The sequence below is a fragment of the Myotis myotis genome, unplaced genomic scaffold (assembly GCF_014108235.1).
Source record: "Myotis myotis isolate mMyoMyo1 unplaced genomic scaffold, mMyoMyo1.p scaffold_m19_p_2, whole genome shotgun sequence".
In the NCBI taxonomy this organism is placed as follows: Eukaryota; Metazoa; Chordata; class Mammalia; order Chiroptera; family Vespertilionidae; genus Myotis; species Myotis myotis.
Window position 1 is genome coordinate 197628649 of NW_023416324.1, and position 17916 is coordinate 197646564.

General features: G+C 39.2%; 1 protein-coding gene across 3 annotated transcripts in view; it reads left to right on the forward strand.

The window, feature by feature from the left end:
* Positions 1 to 519: 519 nt before the first annotated feature.
* DHX36 (DEAH-box helicase 36) overlaps positions 520 to 17916 on the forward strand; it is a 45775-nt gene continuing 28378 nt past the window's right edge. Inside the window, exons 1-9 of one of the 3 annotated variants that reach the window (XM_036348135.1) lie at positions 520 to 846; positions 5361 to 5485; positions 6213 to 6444; positions 11726 to 11764; positions 12521 to 12691; positions 13991 to 14070; positions 14791 to 14865; positions 14981 to 15147; positions 16321 to 16402. In XM_036348135.1, coding sequence (XP_036204028.1) covers positions 595 to 846; positions 5361 to 5485; positions 6213 to 6444; positions 11726 to 11764; positions 12521 to 12691; positions 13991 to 14070; positions 14791 to 14865; positions 14981 to 15147; positions 16321 to 16402 — 1223 coding nt within the window. In that variant the 5' untranslated portion in view covers positions 520 to 594. Of the gene's footprint in view, positions 847 to 1435; positions 2031 to 5360; positions 5486 to 6212; positions 6445 to 11725; positions 11765 to 12520; positions 12692 to 13990; positions 14071 to 14790; positions 14866 to 14980; positions 15148 to 16320; positions 16403 to 17916 lie in introns of those variants that run through there. The other 2 variants (XM_036348133.1, XM_036348134.1) reach the window with 2 other exon arrangements.

Sequence of the window (17916 nt, forward strand, 5' to 3'; positions counted from 1 at the left end):
TATGCAGGATGTATTTTCATTGTTACAAATTGAACATAATTAAAGCATAGTGATTAATCACAAAAACAATATGTAATTATAGATGTGTTTTCCGATGATCTTAGGCGATCCCTGTGAAAGGGTCGTTCGACCCCCAAAGGGGTCGCAACCCACAGGTTGAGAACTGCTGCTTTAGGGACTTTTAGGAGAGAATGCATCCTCCCACTGGTCCTTTTACAGTGTCAATCCATATTCACTATCCAGGGCCCAATTGGACGCAAACTCCAGATTTTACCATGAAGAACATGGAAGCAAAACCCATTTCCTCACTTGCTGGACGTAGGGGGCAAAAAAAACCTTGCAGCCTTTTGCTTGGTCGCCCTCCAGAAGCACACAGGTAAACGACCGACCCAGGGAACATCACATAGGACTTCACTTGAGCCAACCTCCCGCTTGCCGGTGACGTCGCCGGAAATGGCTGCTTGTGACGCTAAAGGGCCCGCCTTCTCGCGCCGGGCGCCGGAAGCAAAGCGGAAGTGGACGTGCATTCGCTTCCGGTCCCGGCCGCCATTTCTATCGGTTGCAGGTTTTCACGCGTTGTAGTCCGCCGGGACCATGAGCTATGACTACCATCAGAGCTGGGGCCGCGACGGCGGAGGCCGAGACGGTGGGCCCCGCGGCTCCGGCGGGGGCTACGGAGGAAGCCACGGAGGGGGCCGTGGGGGGAGTCGAGGCTCCGGAGGCGGCGGCGGCGGGGGTGGGCGCGGAGGCCGAGGCCGACATCCCGGGCACCTGAAAGGCCGCGATATCGGCTTGTGGTACGCGAAGAAGCAGGGGCAGAAGAGCAAGGAAGCCGAGAGGCAGGAGGTAATCGGAGACGCGGCGGGGCCAGGCAGGGCGTGAGGCCGGTTCTGTCTTCTGCCGCCGCCCCCCCCCCCCCTAACTTTCTCTTTGTTTCTCTTTTTGTTTCTTAACTTGGTTCCTTAACCGGTGTCAGTGCTCGGTGGAGTGAATATGAAGCGCAAAGGAGCTAGGCTAAAGCTTCCTGTGGAGGGTACTCTGTGGCTTAACGCTAGCAAGCGCCTCTGACCTGAGGCCGCTGGGATGGTTGTGGGCTGCGTGTGCGTGTGCTCGGCCGGAGCACGGGGGACAAAGCCAGTGTTCATTCCAGGCTCCAGCCGGGACGGGCTGCCTTGGGATGCCACTGTCATAGTGTCTGTGGTCGCCCTTTCCCTTAGGATAATTATGGTCACTTTTACTTAAGATGTCCACCCTTTCCCTTAGGAGAATTATGGTCGCTTCTATTTAAGATTTTTGCCCGATGCGCTCTGAACTAGCGACCATTCTGCATTAGGTACAGGTTTGCGGGGAACAAAAGCTGCCAGGCACGATTTGGCGGCTAGGTCGTTGGGCAGAATAGTCCAGCTTTCATTTTTATTAGAAAAGAGGCCACAAACCCCCAGTAACTTTCTAAAGACTCCTTGCCAAGTTCTGTTTACCCCTGTTTTCACGCCAGGTGTTATGCATGTTGCTATGGGGACCTGAAGAAAGAAGATATCCAAGTAACTTAGGGTCTAGTTGGGAAAATACTAAGTCCAAAACGGATGAAAAGTGAAATCAGGAGTAATTGTTCATCATTACTTCCACCTGAAACCAGTTGTGCCGTGGACCGTTATCGGGGGAACTCTTGATTTCCAACCCCTCCCCAAACCTCCTCCATTTTTGTAAATGTCACTACCACTTATTCGCCTGCCAAGGCCAAAATGGGGCTTCTCTGTGACTTTTCTCTTTCATTTCAGCAAATCTGTCTGTTCTGCCTTCTTAATATGTCCCAAGTCAAATCACAACAGTTACCATGGGTTAAGCCCCTATTTTATTCTCTGTCCCTGGCCTCCTGGGTGATGGTTTTTGTTTCAAAAGTGAAGAGATTTGACATTGTCCGTGTACGGATGCTATGATGGGGGTCAGTGGAGAGGGGACGTATATCAGAGTGGGCCAAATCATGCCGTAGCAGTAAACCGCCCCCAGATCAGCGGCTCATAACAGCAGAGGTTTGTTTTTCTACTCATTACTTGACCATGGGAGTACAGTTGAGAGTTTTCATTATGAGAATGAGGCTCCTGGCGCCTCCACCCCTTTAGCTGGTTTTGCTGACAGCCAGGAGGGAGCACAGTAAATCACCCCCGATTCTTGGAGACTCCCATTCACATTTCTCTGGCCAGTAAATCATGGCCATGCTTAACTCAGGGCTGGGAAAATGCAGTCCTACCATATATCTGGAAAGAAGCAAACCAGAATATTGATCAATAGCCTAATGACTACTAGAGAGAGAGAGAGATTTAGGAAAGGAAGATAAACCTCAAAAGTAGGAGATAGCCTTGAGGAGGTGAAAGGCATTGAGCTGCAGGGTTTAGGTGGAGAAATTAACTTTAAGCAGGAAAATGGACTCTTTCCATTTTAACAGGAAGGAAAAGAATAAATGATGGGTTCTGATTGTGCTGGGTTTAGGTTTGGTTGCAAGCAATTGAGGACTTTTTGTTTTCTTTTTGAATACTGTGTGTGAAATTATGAGGGTGAACAGGAAGGTGGTATTGGTGTATCACAGAAAGGAGAAAGTTTGAAATAGTTGCAGATAATTAGAAGCTGGTAAAGTAACGTAGCCACTTTGCTGGACACTATTGAGGGTCTCTTTTGCCAGGAGAAAGATAACTATTTGAAGATGTCTGGGGAGGGAGAGGGGTAATGTTTAAAAAATCAAATCAAACAGTCATATACAAAATGTGTATGAGAGTTTCCAGACAGGGGTGAGATAAAGTGAAGAGTGATGGGGACTGGAAGGTTAGGAAGGACGCAGCTTACAAACAAATTCTCAACTGCTTGTAGCCTCTGGGCCCTCATTGGGCAGAGAACCTCATTAAAATTAATTTATAAAATATGTAAATTTTCCCCTGGCCAGTGTGGTTTAGTTGGTTGAGCTTCATCCCATGCACCAAAAGGTTGTTGGTTCAATTCCTGGACAGGGCACATGCCTGGGTTGCGGGCTCCATCTCTGGTAGGAGGCAGCCAGTCCCTGGTTCTCTCTCTCTCTTTCTCTTCCTTCCTCTCTCTAAAAATTAATGAAAACATATTTTTTTAAAAAGGTAAATTGTGTTCTTACTAAAAAGTATCAATTATGTTTTCAGGGGTTACTTCATTTTGCAATCATCTCACCTTTTTGTGACTATCTTAAACTCATGTAACAAGGTGAGGAGGTGAACCTTTGTTCTGTTAGAGGTAAAAGCTTCAAAATGTCAAGTTCTAGTTGGTTTAAGAAATGCTTTACTGTGAATGAGTTTCAGTTGGGAAGAAATCGTTCTTCTGGTAGACATTACATAATCTTCTCTTTGCCATTTTGAAAATGAATGAAAGAAACAATGGCTTTGAGCCCTTGATGTAGTTGGGAAGGGTATAAAAATTAAGAAAGCTTTATTTGAGAAGACTATGTCTTGGGGCTTCCTTCCCAGAGGAGTCTTTAATTAAAGTATTGCTGTAGATTCTTAAATTTCTGTCAAGAAAAGACATAGTAATCAGTAACCATCTAATGTAGTTCATGGAGCAGTAAATGTTAATATATGTCAAAGACATTTCAAAATTTAAACCATAGGGGGAAACATTCTAATAATGAATCTCTGTGTTGGGGATGGCCAAGACCACACTCAGGTACCATGATTCACTAGGAGGAATCACAAAACTGAAAAGCTGGTGAACTCACAGTGAGTTTTTTGCTGTTGTTTTTACAACAAATTATTAGATTAAAATAAGCAAAGATAAAGGTGCATAGGGCAGAATCCAGGAGAAACCAGTTTCAGTGGACATACCCTATAGAAGAAAAGATACATTAATCTATTACATAAACCATCTTAAAAAGATTTATGCTGCACGGTCAAGAAAAACAGACAAAGTTTGGGGGTTTAGTGTTTGTCAATAATTAGGTTTTGCTGCAGCTCGTAATTCTCTAAGGCTTTTCTGTTAGCCAGGGTTTTGAAGTATTAAACTTTTTAATTGTCTGAGCATAATTATGCTTTTATTATCCCTTTAATAAGTTATTAGCACAGATCTCCTGGAATTCCCCAAATATCTCATTGTATTCTTTTTGTGTACATGTTTATTTTCTTAAAGAGAAAAATGGTTTTAACCCAAATGTCATATATTCTCATTTTAAAGGATAGATTCAATCATTTATCCATTCTTTGGACAGACTTCTCTGGAACACCTACCATGTGCTAGAAATATATCTGGAAAAAATACTGTAAAAATGTGTAGACTATAAAGTGAATAACTTGTTTAAAGTTATTTAACTTGTTTAAAAAATTAATAGTAACCAAGACAAGATCCTATTGCACATTTTCTGCAACTGGCTTTTTTTTCATTTAATACCTTGTCCATCTTTACTGTGTGCACACTTGAAGACAAAAATCTACCCACTCTTTTAACTACTGGGTTTAGTTATTACTTAACTAATTATAATTTGCAGTTATAAATGAACAGTTTTAAAAGTTCCTTTTCTAACTTTGTACAGAGTAACTAATATCTTCCATGTATTCTCTTCCAATAAAACAATATAATATTTTCTCTGCTGTTTTTTTTTTTTTTTAATATGTTTTTTACTGATTTTTAGAGAGAGAGGAAGGGAGAGAGAGAGAGAAACATCAATCAGCTGCCCCTGCTGGGGATCAAGCCTGAACCTAGCATGTGCCCTGACCTGGAATGGATCCTCTTGGTGCATGGGAAAATACTCAACCAATTGAGCCACACCAGCCAGGCTTTTGCTGTGTGGTGTGTGTGTGTGTTTTAATAATTCTCATTCTATGAGGAAACTGCATCATTTGCCATATTGGATCATCATCTCATGAGCACTGATCATTTTATATTCCTCTTTTTATGTAAGAACTTTAAAATGCTCTTAAAATTCTCATTGCAACCAAAATAGTATTTCCAATTTTTAACTTAGGGTTTGTTTTTAAACAGAATATTGGGTTTCATTAATTTCAATTGTGGGTATCTGTAAATTTAAGGTTGGGAACAAAATCATAACATGTGAGGGTAGAAGATAAGGAAACCCAAGTTTTAGGAAGGAACATAAATATTCATTTTTACCCAGTTACACTAGAGCTAATTTTGTACATATATAATAGAAAGGGATCTTGAAGGTTAGATACAAAAAATGTTAACATATTAGGTCTAGGAATTGGATTTGGGTAAGAAGGCAAGTGTGGTACTGGTAACATTAACTTTCTCTTACATGTGTTTGGTGAACATATATTTGCCTGTATTTTTGTATCAAATAATTTTATATATGCTTTCTCATGTTGACGAAGATGCTTTTTCTTTGCACAAAATAGAGAGCCGTAGTGCATATGGATGAACATCGAGAAGAACAAATTGTGCAGCTACTACATTCTGTCCAAGCTAAGAGTGACAAAGATTCAGAAGCACAGATATCCTGGTTTGCTCCTGAAGATCATGGGTAAAACAAAAAGTATTCTTTTAAAAAATGGGCAGAGAGTGACACTTCTTTCATAGCATTGGCTAGGGAAAAAATGATAATAGAAATTCCATCTTTAGACTCTCTAATAAGTGAAATTTAGTCTCGAAGTCATCATTTTTTCTTAAGTAGATGGAGCAGATTTTATGAAAGATTAAACAAATAAAAATAGCGTATTCTACAGGAAAGCTAAGTGGTAGGAATAGTTTATCTTCATATGAGATTTATCGAGTTGTTACTTATTGTTCCCATCATTTTTGTATTTCCAAAATTTTCCTGTGGGGGAGATCTGCAAAAAGTGATGCTGTTTTAAGAAAATCACAGAAACTATAATTTAGAGAGGAGATTAGTGAAAATTTTTCTGGGACTATAATATAGCATCCCATTTATATCTCAGAAAAGGTGGCAGGAAGAAATAAAGTTGTAAAAACAACAAGGCTCACTAAGCCATTGCAGTGGAGGAATGACTTATGTCGATTTTTTTTTTTTTTTAATTACCACAAGGAATAACTTATCTGGCATTATCTAGTTGTAGGGAGCAAAAATTTTATTTTAAGAATCTAAGTTTGTTCATAATTGCTCTACTCGGAGAAAGGAATAAAAGCTTTTGATTTTGGTGATTTTGAAATAATTAAACAGCATATTGTTTTCTTTCCAGACTTGAGTAGTTACTTAACCCTTTTGTCATTTTTTTATTTTGTCCAAATAGGTATGGTTCTGAAGCTCCTGCTGAGAACAAACCAAACTCAGAGAAGAAATTGGAGGACCGGGAAAAAAAATTGATAAATCAAGAAAAGAAGACATTTAGAATGAGGGACAAATATATTGACCGAGATTCTGAATATCTCTTGCAAGAAAATGAACCAGATGTAAACTTAGACCAACAGTTATTGGAAGATTTACAAAAGAAAAAAACTGACCTTCGGTATATTGAAATGCAGGTAATGGGAAGCAAGATGTGGGGAAAACTTTTACTTCTCATGTGTGTGTATATATATATTTTTAAATATATTTTTATTGATTTCAGAGAGGAAGGGAAAAGGAGAGAGAGGTAGAAATATCGATGAGAGAGAATCATTGATCAGCTACCTCCTGCATGCCCCCTACTGGGGATCGAACCCGCAACCCGGGCATGTGCTCTTGACCGGAATCGAGCCCAGGACCCTTCAGGCCACAGGCCAGTGCTCTATCCACTGAGCCAAACTAGCTAGAGCAATAAAATTATATTTAGAGGTAGTTGCATGGTATAGATTAGTGAGATTCCTCAACAGGCCTTCCTCTGAGAATTTTTCCCCCTCATATTGTAGAGAAAAGCAACAGGAATGGAATTACACATAATTACAATAGCCTAGCTCCGTGGTTGGCAAACTGCGGCTCATGAGCCACATGCGGTTCTTTGGCCCCTTGAGTGTAGCTCTTCCACAAAATACCACGTGTGGGTGCACGTACAGTGCGATTGACATTTTGTGGCCCATGCACAGAAGTCAGTTTTCGGCCTGGGCGAGTCTATTTTGAAGAAGTACTGTTGATATTTGGCTCTGTTGACTAATGAGTTTGCCGACCACTGGCCTAGCTCATTTACAGCAGCTTATATGGTGAGGAGAAAAAATATTTGAAAATGGTAATGCAAATGACAAAAGAAGTTTAACTTTACTAGGCCAGTTTAGGGAAATGTCTTTTATGACACAGTGATTAGAAGTATAAAGTTTCTTCTCTACCATTTAGTCCAAAGCTTGCCTTTTACAGATGACCACATTAAACCCCCTCATTTTAAAGATAGGACTGTGATAGGAACTGAAATTGTCCTGAATTCTTACCCCCCCCCCCCAATATTTTTGTGCTAGGCAAGATATTTTAAGTCCCTTCCTATCCTTCCTCCTCCTCTTATATAATAAAAGGCTAATATGCAAATTGCCCCCTCAACTGGGAGTTCGACTGCTCACTATGAGTGTGCTGATCATGGCGGGCATTGGCAGAGGCACTGCCAGCCCCGATGAGCCCCCACCAGAGTGGGACCGTGGCAGGACGGTGGAGCAGGTGAGCGGGCGGTGCCAGGCCAAGGCAGGTGCAAGCAGGGAGCGATTGCCCCATTGAGCACCCCACAGATGGTGACCAGCGGCAGGGAGCTGGGCTGCTGCCCATCTCTCAGGCACTGAGGGAGCTGGGCGGGGGCCCCATGACTCAGGCAGAGGGTCAGCTGGGACTTGCCCTTTCATGCCGGATGCTCACGCACCAGGCCTCTAGTTAAATGATAAAATTGTGTGATTTGTGGATGTTCTGGAGATAAGAGAAAGGCAGAATATCACATCTTCTGTGGGAAAGAAAGGATGCATTGACTGTTGCTGATTAAGAGTAGATATCTTGATTAGAACGGATGAGCCGAGGTTGTCCAGAGGCCAAATTGTGTAGCTTATTTATGTCTGTTGAGTGAAAATATAAGGACAAAGAGGATTTCAAGATGAATTAATTCAGAATGTAGTTGAGAGCAGAGTTTCTTTTATTTTTTATAATAGGTTTTTATTTATTTTAGAGAGAAGGGAAGGGAGAGGGAGAGAAAAATATTGATAAGAGGGAACTGTCAATCAGCTGTCTCTTGCATACCCCCTACTGGGGATCAAGCCAGCAACCCAGGTATGTGCCCTGACCGGGAATTGAACTGGTGACTTCTTGGTACATGGAACAACACTCAACCAACTGAGTCACACTGGCCAGAACAAGAGAGTACAGCTTGTTTTGTTGCCTTAGGAACAAGGAGAATTAGCTACTGTCTCTGTTTACTTTGTATGGAGGATAGAGCTCAAATGTTATTAAAGTTGAGTGATTGTTTTAGTTTAGAGAAAGTTAGGAGAAGAAATGGGCAAAACAAAACCAGTTGTTGGTGTACCTGTTGTCCAGACACTGTTGTAAATATTTTACATATACTATGTCATTTAAACCTTCCAACACCTTGTATGAGATTATACATGTCTGTTACAGATGAGGAAAAGGAATCTTAGGTTAAGCGACCTAAGGTTACATAGCTAGTAACAGAACCAGGTCTGAAGTTCAGATGTGTTTAAGAGTTCAACTCTTTAATCCTTGGTAATATGTCATATTTTCTCTTATTTTATGGTTTATTTAATAAACATTAATTTCTTTAATTACTAGATGTCTTTCATTGTGCTATGTTTTCCAAAGACTGATAAGATATTCCCTGTCCTCAGACAAGGAATGGGAAAGAATATTGGGTTGTCATTCTCCCTTCACCAGCATTTACATATATAGAAAACAAATACGGTTGATGTTAGTTTAATGGGATAACTTGTATATACTTACATGTTAAGATGGTTGCATTTAACTACATAGGATACTATTTTTTTTAAAATCATTAAATGGTTTTTAAATAATTTAAAAATTATAATAAAAGAAATTACTAAGGAAAATACTGTGACTTGTTATCTCAAAGCACTAAATTCATTTAAGTCACCATGTTGACTCATTTTTATGGTACTAGTATTAATTACCTGCCTATGACAAGGATGGCATATAGAGCATGGTTAATAATAGCACTATATTGTATATTTGAAAGTTGCTAGGAGAATAGATCTTAAAGTTCTCATCACGAGAAAAAAAATTATAACTGTGTAGTAATGGATGTTAACTAGACTTATTGCGGTGATCATTTCACAGTATATACGGATAGTGAATGATTATGTTGTACACCTGAAACTGACAATGTTATATGCCAAATTATATCTCAACTAGAGGCCTGATGTATGAAATTCATGCAAGGGGCTTGGCCACCGCAGCCCCGGCTGCCTTAGCCGGCCCTCGCGGCCTTGGCCATCCCTGGCAGCCCCTCAAAGCGTCAGCTGGCTCTCGCCGTCCCGGCTTCATCCAGAAGCTTGTCCGGACAGTCATCCGGAAGGATGTCCAGATAGTCGTTCTGTTTGGTCTGATTAGCATATTAGCTCTATTATATAGAATAATAATAAAAGGCTAATATGCAAATTGACTGAACGGCAGAATGGCCGGTTGCTATGATGTGCACTGGCCACCAGGGGGCAGACGCTCAATGCAGGAGCTGCCCCCTGGTGGTCAGTGCACTTCCATATGGGGAGTGCCACTCAGCCAGAAGCTGGCTCATGGCTGGCCAGCGCAGTGGTGGTGGCAGGAGCCTCTCCCACCTCCGTGGCAGCACTAAGAATGTCCAACTAATGGTTTAGGCCTGATCCCTTGGGGGCCTAAGCCTTTAGTTGGACATCCCCCAAGAGCTCCCTGGCTGCCAGAAGGATGTCTGACTGCAAGCTTAGGACTGATCCCCTGGGGAGTGGGCCTAAGTCAACAGGTGGACATCCCCCAAGGGGTCCTGGACTGCAAATGGGCACAGGCCGGACTGAGGGACCCTCCCGAGCGCACAAATTTTTGTGCACCAGGCCTCTAGTATAGAATAAACTGGTATTAGGGGACTAGTATAGTCTCCATCTTGACAAATCAAATGGGCAAAAAATTGACAAGGATGTTTCAAGAAATTAAAAAGCATGGCAGTAATATACTAGATTACCTAGGATAGTTCTAATTTTGCATTATTTTCCCTTTTCAATAAAGAGGGTTTATTAAAATTATGGTTTATTTTTTTTTATACCCCTAAAGATTTTTTTTTATGTTATAGTTGAGGCCCAGTGCATGAGATTCATGCACTGCAGGGGGGAGGGGTCCCTCAGGCCGGCCTGTTCCCTCTGTCAGTCCGGGACCCCTCAGGGGATGTCCGACTTTTGGCTTAGGCCCTGTGACTTGGTATCTCAAAGCACTAGAATTCATTTAAGTCACCCTGTGGGGATTGGGCCTAAGCCAGCACTCAGACATCCCTCTCGCAGTCCGGGGCTCTCGCAGTCCAGGACCCCTCGCTCCTTACTGCCCACCTGCAGCGGAGGCAGGAGAGGCTCCCGCCACCGCCCTTGCACTCGCCAGCTGTGAGCCCGGCTTCTGGCTGAGCGGTGCTCCCCCTGTGGGAGCACACTGACCACAAAGGGACAGCTCCTGTGTTGAACGTCTGCCCTCTGGTGGTCAGTGCACATCATAGTGACTGGTCATTCCACCATTTGTTCGATTTGCATATTACGCTTTTATTATATAGGATAATACATCTAGTTCAGTGTCAGCCATAGTGCTGCTTTCTTAGTGTATGTCATTTTTATGTAGTGTGGGTATGGGGTTCCATAAAGTTTTCAAAACTAGAAATTACCATGTCAAAATTACAGGAAAAAATTAGTCATGCTGTCTTTAGTATTTCTAATTGTAATTCCCAAAAAACTTGTTGAGTAGCTAATATGTGTCAGAAACTGCTACTAGTTTTTTATATAAAGGCTCTTCATTCAGATTTGTGGCAGCCCTCAGTTAAAACCTTTGGGCCTCCAAGTTTGACTTAAGATAACAGTTTTTAAATGGCAGTACCAGATTTTCTTACTGCTGATACTGTTTTAAGCTTTTATACTCAAAGGCAAGTACCCAGGATACTTTGAATATGTTCTAGTGCCTAATGCATTAGTAAATGATGTGGATCAATGAGTGGGAAAAGAATGTGATATATAGAAATAAAATCTAAGATGAATATATAAAACAAAGAGAAAAAATTGTAAAAGTAACTTAGGGATAGTAAGAATGCTATTAGATGATAGATGAGATTTCATTTTACTGTCACTTACTCTAAGAATCTCCGTTCTATTAGATGTAATAGAATTCTATTTTTCTATGTTTCAAAAACCAAAGCGTTTGCTGAGTTATTACTTAGTTCTTTTTTTATACAGTGGGGCCTTGACTTACGAGTGTCCCAACTAACAAGTTTTTCGAGATACAGGCCATCTCTTGGCCTAATTTTTTGGTTTGAGTTGCGAGCTAAAATTCGGGTTACGAGCCAGCTTCAGATACCCCACCACTAGTTGGCGCAACGAATGTCACAGTGAACGCCACAACATCAGCCAAGCATCACGTGTCTCACTCGTTCACTTTTTGATTTGACATACGAGTAATTTGAGTTACGAGCTCCGTCACGAAACGAATTAAACTCGTAAGTCAAGGCCCCACTGTAAAATTCTTTTTTGTCTTGATACTTGTAAGCTCTGAGGTAATAAAATACTTGTATTCTAGCATATTTATCAGTATATTCTGATTACCAGGATTATAAATTCATTCCAGTTTTTGGTGAAAAATTTATAACTTGTTTTTTGTTTTTTTTTATTTCAGCATTTCAGGGAAAAGCTGCCTTCATTTGGAATGCAAAAGGTAAAATGATTATGCACTGTTTAATTTGATTTGTAAAATACTTGAATACAGTTTTTTTTTTACAAAGTGCTGTGTTAAGAAGAAATACAAATTTATCAACCTTTCTCTGAAGGATATTCTTAGAAACTCATTTTATTCTTTTGAATTGTTGAAAACAAAAATATGATCATGAAACAGTTTTTTCTAAAGTTTGCTTATATTTATGTCCATAATTGAAATTTTTAGAGTTTAAAAACAATTTTCACAAAAAGTTATTTTGTAAACTTAGGTATTTAAAACTTTTTCTTTATTTTAATTATTTGAAAGGAAATAATTTTAAATTACATTATTCTTTAAAACAGTATACAAAATTTGTCCTACAGACAAAGCCATATTTATGAATTAAGATATAAATTCTTAATATCTTCAATAGTTGTTTAGGTTTCAGGGGATATTTGCCTTGTACTCAGTAGCCCCATATGATCACATTCTTTTTCATTAATCCTTTTGCGTGGAACTTATGAGCTGTTGACTCTTTTGTTCTTACCAGTGTGTTTTTCTTTAACAGTGTCTTGGCTGAGTTCTTTTAATAATTTAGTGCTTCTTAGCTCTTGAAAACTGGTATATCCAAAACCCCAAACTGTCAGCATTTCACATAAAATTTAAAAGGCATTAGTGTTTGTTAGAAGCAGTTACCTTCAGTTTGGTAGAATTCCGATAACTGTCTTTTCAGACTTACCATGTGATGTCCTTCACTTATTTTTCTTTTTGAAATAGGAATTGGTAAATATGATCGATAATCATCAGGTGACAGTAATAAGTGGTGAAACTGGTTGTGGAAAAACCACTCAGGTTACTCAGTTCATTTTGGATAATTACATTGAAAGAGGAAAAGGATCTGCATGCAGGATAGTTTGTACCCAGCCAAGAAGAATCAGTGCCATTTCTGTAAGTTATCTCTCACCGCACTTTCCTTTTTCCTTTAGGGTAGTCTTGATAATAGCTTTTTTTTTTCTTTTTCTTTTTCTTTTCTTCCCCAAAATCTGTTGTTTTTGAATGGATAGTATAAGTAGTGAAAAGGGAAATAATGATGTGTACCAGATACACTGATTAGAAGTTTTATTTCTGAAGTATTTCTTTAAAAGTAATCATGTCATTTTCTGTTTCTAACCTCAGTCATCACTGTTCTGTTACAAGATGACTGTTGTTTACTTTTAGTTACATAAATCAGTATGATTATAATAGCATTTCATCTATCCAGAGCTTACCTTTGGCACCATAAGTTTTAAAACACAATGAAGAATTAAGAATTAAGAAACATCAATCTTGCCTGGCCAGTGTGGCTCAGTGGTTGGGCATTGACCCATGAACCAGGAGGTTATAGTTCGATTTCCAATCAGGGCACATGCCCGGGTTTTGGGCTCAATCCCAGGTAGGGGGTGTGGAGGAGGCAGCTGATCCATGTTTCTCATCATTGATGTTTCTCTCTCTCCCTCCCTCTCTGAAATCAATAAAAACATTTTTAAAAATTATAAACACACTTTTTTAAAAAAGAAAAAACCACCAGTCTAAAACCAAAAGAAACAACCAAATACAAAACTTACATGGAATTTGAGGATAAATACATCCTATATAATAAAAGCCTAATATGCAAATCAACTGAACGACAGAATGATCGGTTGCTATGATGCTCACTGAGCACCAGGTTGCAGACGCTCAATGCAGGAGCTGCTCCCAGCCCTCAGGCCCCAGGCCAGGCAACGCGGGTACCAGCATGGGTCCCCCCTGCTCGCTCCGCTTTTCGCATCCGGCAGCGGTGGCGGCAGCAATGGGGGTCGGGGACAGTCAGCGAGCGGCGCCAGGCTAGCCAAGGTGGGTGCCAGTGGGGATCCCCGATCGCCCCGCCAGTCATCCCACAGATCGGCTCTGATTGCTGGCCAGGCCTAGGGACCCTGCCCGTGCACAAATTTCATGCACCAGGCCTCTAGTGTTAATATAAGTTTAGAACAGGATTTCCTACTCTTTTAGAAAGACAAAAAGAAAGGGAAGAAATAATGAGAGGGTGGCTGTAGAAAGACACTTTGAAAATAGTGAAGAAAGAGCATTTGGCTTTGGAGAGCTTAGAGAAAATGAAAAGTAAATATAAGAGGCGAGTAAATATAACCATCTCAGATTTTCATGGATGGTTAGGATATTTGTACTAAAGGAAAATCTCTTTTCTTTGTAACTATTTTATTTTAATTAAAGGTTGCAGAGAGAGTGGCTGCAGAAAGGGCAGAAACTTGTGGCAATGGTAATAGTACTGGATACCAAATTCGTCTCCAGAGGTAAAGAATGTTCACTTGTTTACAGGTATATTTTAGTTAAAATTTGAAGCTAGAGATTAAAAAAGAAAAGATTTTTCTCCATCTGTATGCCAATTATAACTACTAGAATTAACATTTAAAGTAACAAGCATAGGAGGCTTGCAACCCTCAGTCATTTTTGTAACCCAATTTGATATTTGGATTACCATTTTAATGTCTTTTATAACATGGAATGATTTGAAAAATAACTTATTTCCTGGACATACATTAGTAGATCATCGCTCCCCCTGAAAGGAGTTAGTGTCCTATATTTTGGTACCACACCCAGCCCCTGACCTACCTTATTGATTTTGGTATCTTTAACCCCTTATCCCACTTCATTGTATTTTTTTAGTTTTTTTTCCTGGAGATCAAGATTCCATTTATCTTTTTTAATCAACTGACTTTCCAATCACTGAACAGAAGTTTAGTAATGAGTCATTTTCTGAATGTCAGTGGTTGTTTATGCCTTTAAAAAATAAATTATTAACATTGTATCATGACAACAAAAACAATGTATAATGAACTTGGATGTAGTATTTCTCATTACCTGGTAGGCATTCCTATAACTACAAAATTAAGTTAAAGATTTTCATTAAAACTATAAACCTTTTAAAATTGAAGATTTTCTTTTAGATGTTTGTGGCACTTAGTAATGTACTAGTAAAGAAAACCAAGAATTGTTGTGTCTTTTATTCACAGCCGGTTGCCAAGGAAACAGGGTTCTATCTTATACTGTACAACAGGAATCATCCTTCAGTGGCTTCAGTCAGACCCGTGAGTATATTTCAATTCAGGACATTTAATTAAGTCCTATAAAAGATGTAATTATTAAATAGGATGTTACTAATTGTTGTACTGAGTTACATACTTTACCATACTTCTGCTTCAGGCATTTGTCCAGTGTTAGTCATATTGTGCTTGATGAAATCCATGAGAGAAACCTGCAGTCAGATGTTTTAATGACTGTAATTAAAGACCTTCTCAATTATCGACCTGACCTGAAAGTAATATTGATGAGTGCAACATTGAATGCTGAGAAATTCTCAGAATATTTTGGTGAGTAAAATTTATGATTATTACTTTAGGTAACTACCAGATAATTAAGGTGGCATCAATAAAGTCAAACCACAAATCTGAATAATTTTATTAACATTTTTTGATTCTTTTGTGGCTTTTATGTACTATTCACAGGCTAGGGTGTCAATTTGCTAATGACAATAATACTAGTGATTACTAGTCAGTGTGCAAGGTAGTATGTATGGCACTTTGTCTTTATTAAGTCTCATAATATTTTGTGAGGTAGGTGCTGTTATTTTTATTTTTAAAGATGAGAAAGCCTGAGCACAGTTAAATAGCTTATCCAAGGTTGCCTAATTAACAGAGGGTTGAGAGGATTTGAAATTCAATTTGACTAGCTGCAAAATATATTCTTTTAAAGCTATTCCCCTGTCTCTCCTACTTTAAATTGGGGAAGGAGAGGAAAAAGTAGGGAGTTAAATGGAATAGAACTATATTTAATACATGTTCTTGTATTCAGCCTAGTTGACTCTCAAAGCCTGTGAGATCCCTCGAGTGTATTATGTCTTTTTTTTTTTTTTAATGCGGTATCCAGAACTTATATTGAGTAACTTACTCAAATTTATGAAAATCAGAGGCAAAGCTGTGGTACCACCTCAGTTACTTTGCTGCATTGTTGACCATTGTTTACAGTGTGTACTGTTTTCTTTGGTACAAAATATGAATAACATTTAGAAAACAGTTCTAAGAATCTTTTTTTAAAAGCTAGTAATTCTAAGATAGTAACAGTTTAATATTTGATTAGGTCTTGTTTTTAACTACTTTTTCCTTAATTCTGGGTGCCACGGAGGACTGCTTCATATATAGATTTAAATAAAATGGGTTCTAATGCAATATTCTGACTAATGATGAAGAGGAAATAGACTTCTCATAATGGATTTTAAGTGCAATTTAAAATACTTTGTCCTTTGATATTCTGCATTACTTTGTAGAACTGTGAGGTATATGCACAGTTTAGTAGCAGTAAAATGGTGTTGAGTGAAGGCTAGGCTGCTGCCTTTTATTGAACTAGATATAGAAAATAGGATAGAGTTGTAAAAGCTCAGGACCATTTTCTGAATTATAAAAAGTAATAGATTCATTGTCCTTTTTATAGTGTTTATTTTTATTTTATTGAGTACAGACTTATGTTTGGTTTTTTTACCATAATAGGTAACTGTCCAATGATACACATACCTGGTTTCACTTTTCCAGTTGTGGAGTATCTTTTGGAAGATATAATTGAAAAAATAAGGTGAGTAAATATTAAGAAATAAGAGATTTAAAAATGCTAACATGTTACCTTTTCTATTAAACTTTAATTCAGAAATTCACCCTTAACCTCTTCCTCCTAAAACATTGTTAATGAGTCCTTAAATCAGGGATTCCCACACGTGGTTGCACATTAAAGTCTCCCTCAGCCTTTTGAAATCCAGATGCTGCGATCACACACCACTCCTCAATCACATTGCACAGTTTGAGCTGGCAGCGAGGCATCAGTATTTTTCAGAGATCCCTGGGCAGCGGACTTTGGTGATTGGACCTCACTTCTGGTTCTCCTACCTGGTTTTTCTCGTTCTTCATGGGCTTCCATTCCCTACCCTTTAAGTATGATTTTCCCCTCGGGTTCTCCACTAGCCTTTTCTCAGTCTGTTGTGGTTCCTGGGTGCAGTCCTATTTGCATGACCATACTTCTGTATTTTCACAGCTTTCTGAACTGGAGCTTCAAAGCTGAAGCTCTTCCTGAACTCTAAACTTGTCTAACTCTGCTCCGCGGCATTCCATTACCACAGACACCTTGAACCTCACATTTTTTAAACCAAAATCATCTTACATTCCATTCCCACCATGCTTTCGCCAAAACAATTATGCCTTATCATGGTTATTGATGTTATCCTCCACCCAACTGTCTAAGCTACAAATAAAAAATGCTAATATTTATCAAGGAGTTATGAACTAGGATAAGTTAACTGCTTTACTTGTTTAGTAACCAAATTACTCTTAAGTTATCCTGTATTCCTCCCCTTACCCACCCCCTAGCACAATGCCTTGATCATTCATTGTCTTCTCATTTTTGTTTCTTCTACTTAAGATCCATATTATCTCTCCTGTGCTAACATAATAGTTCCTCTTTTGGCACCATGATCTTCACTCTCACAATTGCTGCTATTCTCTACCATGCCAGCCATTGGCCTTTCATTCATGACTTGTGCTTTGTTACATGTTATTTCCTCCTTTTCGACTTGATTTGCCACCTTCTCCATTCTTTCTCCTATAAACTATTGATTATATAAAAATAAATTCCAGCTTCATTGCCCATTAAACCATCTCTGGTCCTCTCATAGAATGAGATGTTTTCTCATCCAGGCTCCTGTAGCACTTTTATCATGTCCCTTAAAACACTTATATTATCACCATGTAAAGTGCCTCTTTATATTTGCCTTTTCAATAGATTTCAGAAGGTTCAAGGTCAAGGATTTTGTCCTCTTTATCTCTGTAACTAGTGCATAGCACAGTGCCTGACCTCTAGTAAACATCTGAATAAGTACAGGGACAGATGTAGAAACACTTGTGATGAGATTTTTCAAGATTCCACAGCTTACTTGTTAAATGGGAAAATGAATAGTGGGAAAGTGAGAAGAAAGATTTTATATGGAGGAAAGTCAGCAGAATTTAACAGATAATTTTTTAAACTTTATGTCTTGCACTGTGCCTTAGGGTTCTGAGAATAAAACAAGGCTAGATTTGGTAGAAACCTCACAGTTTATA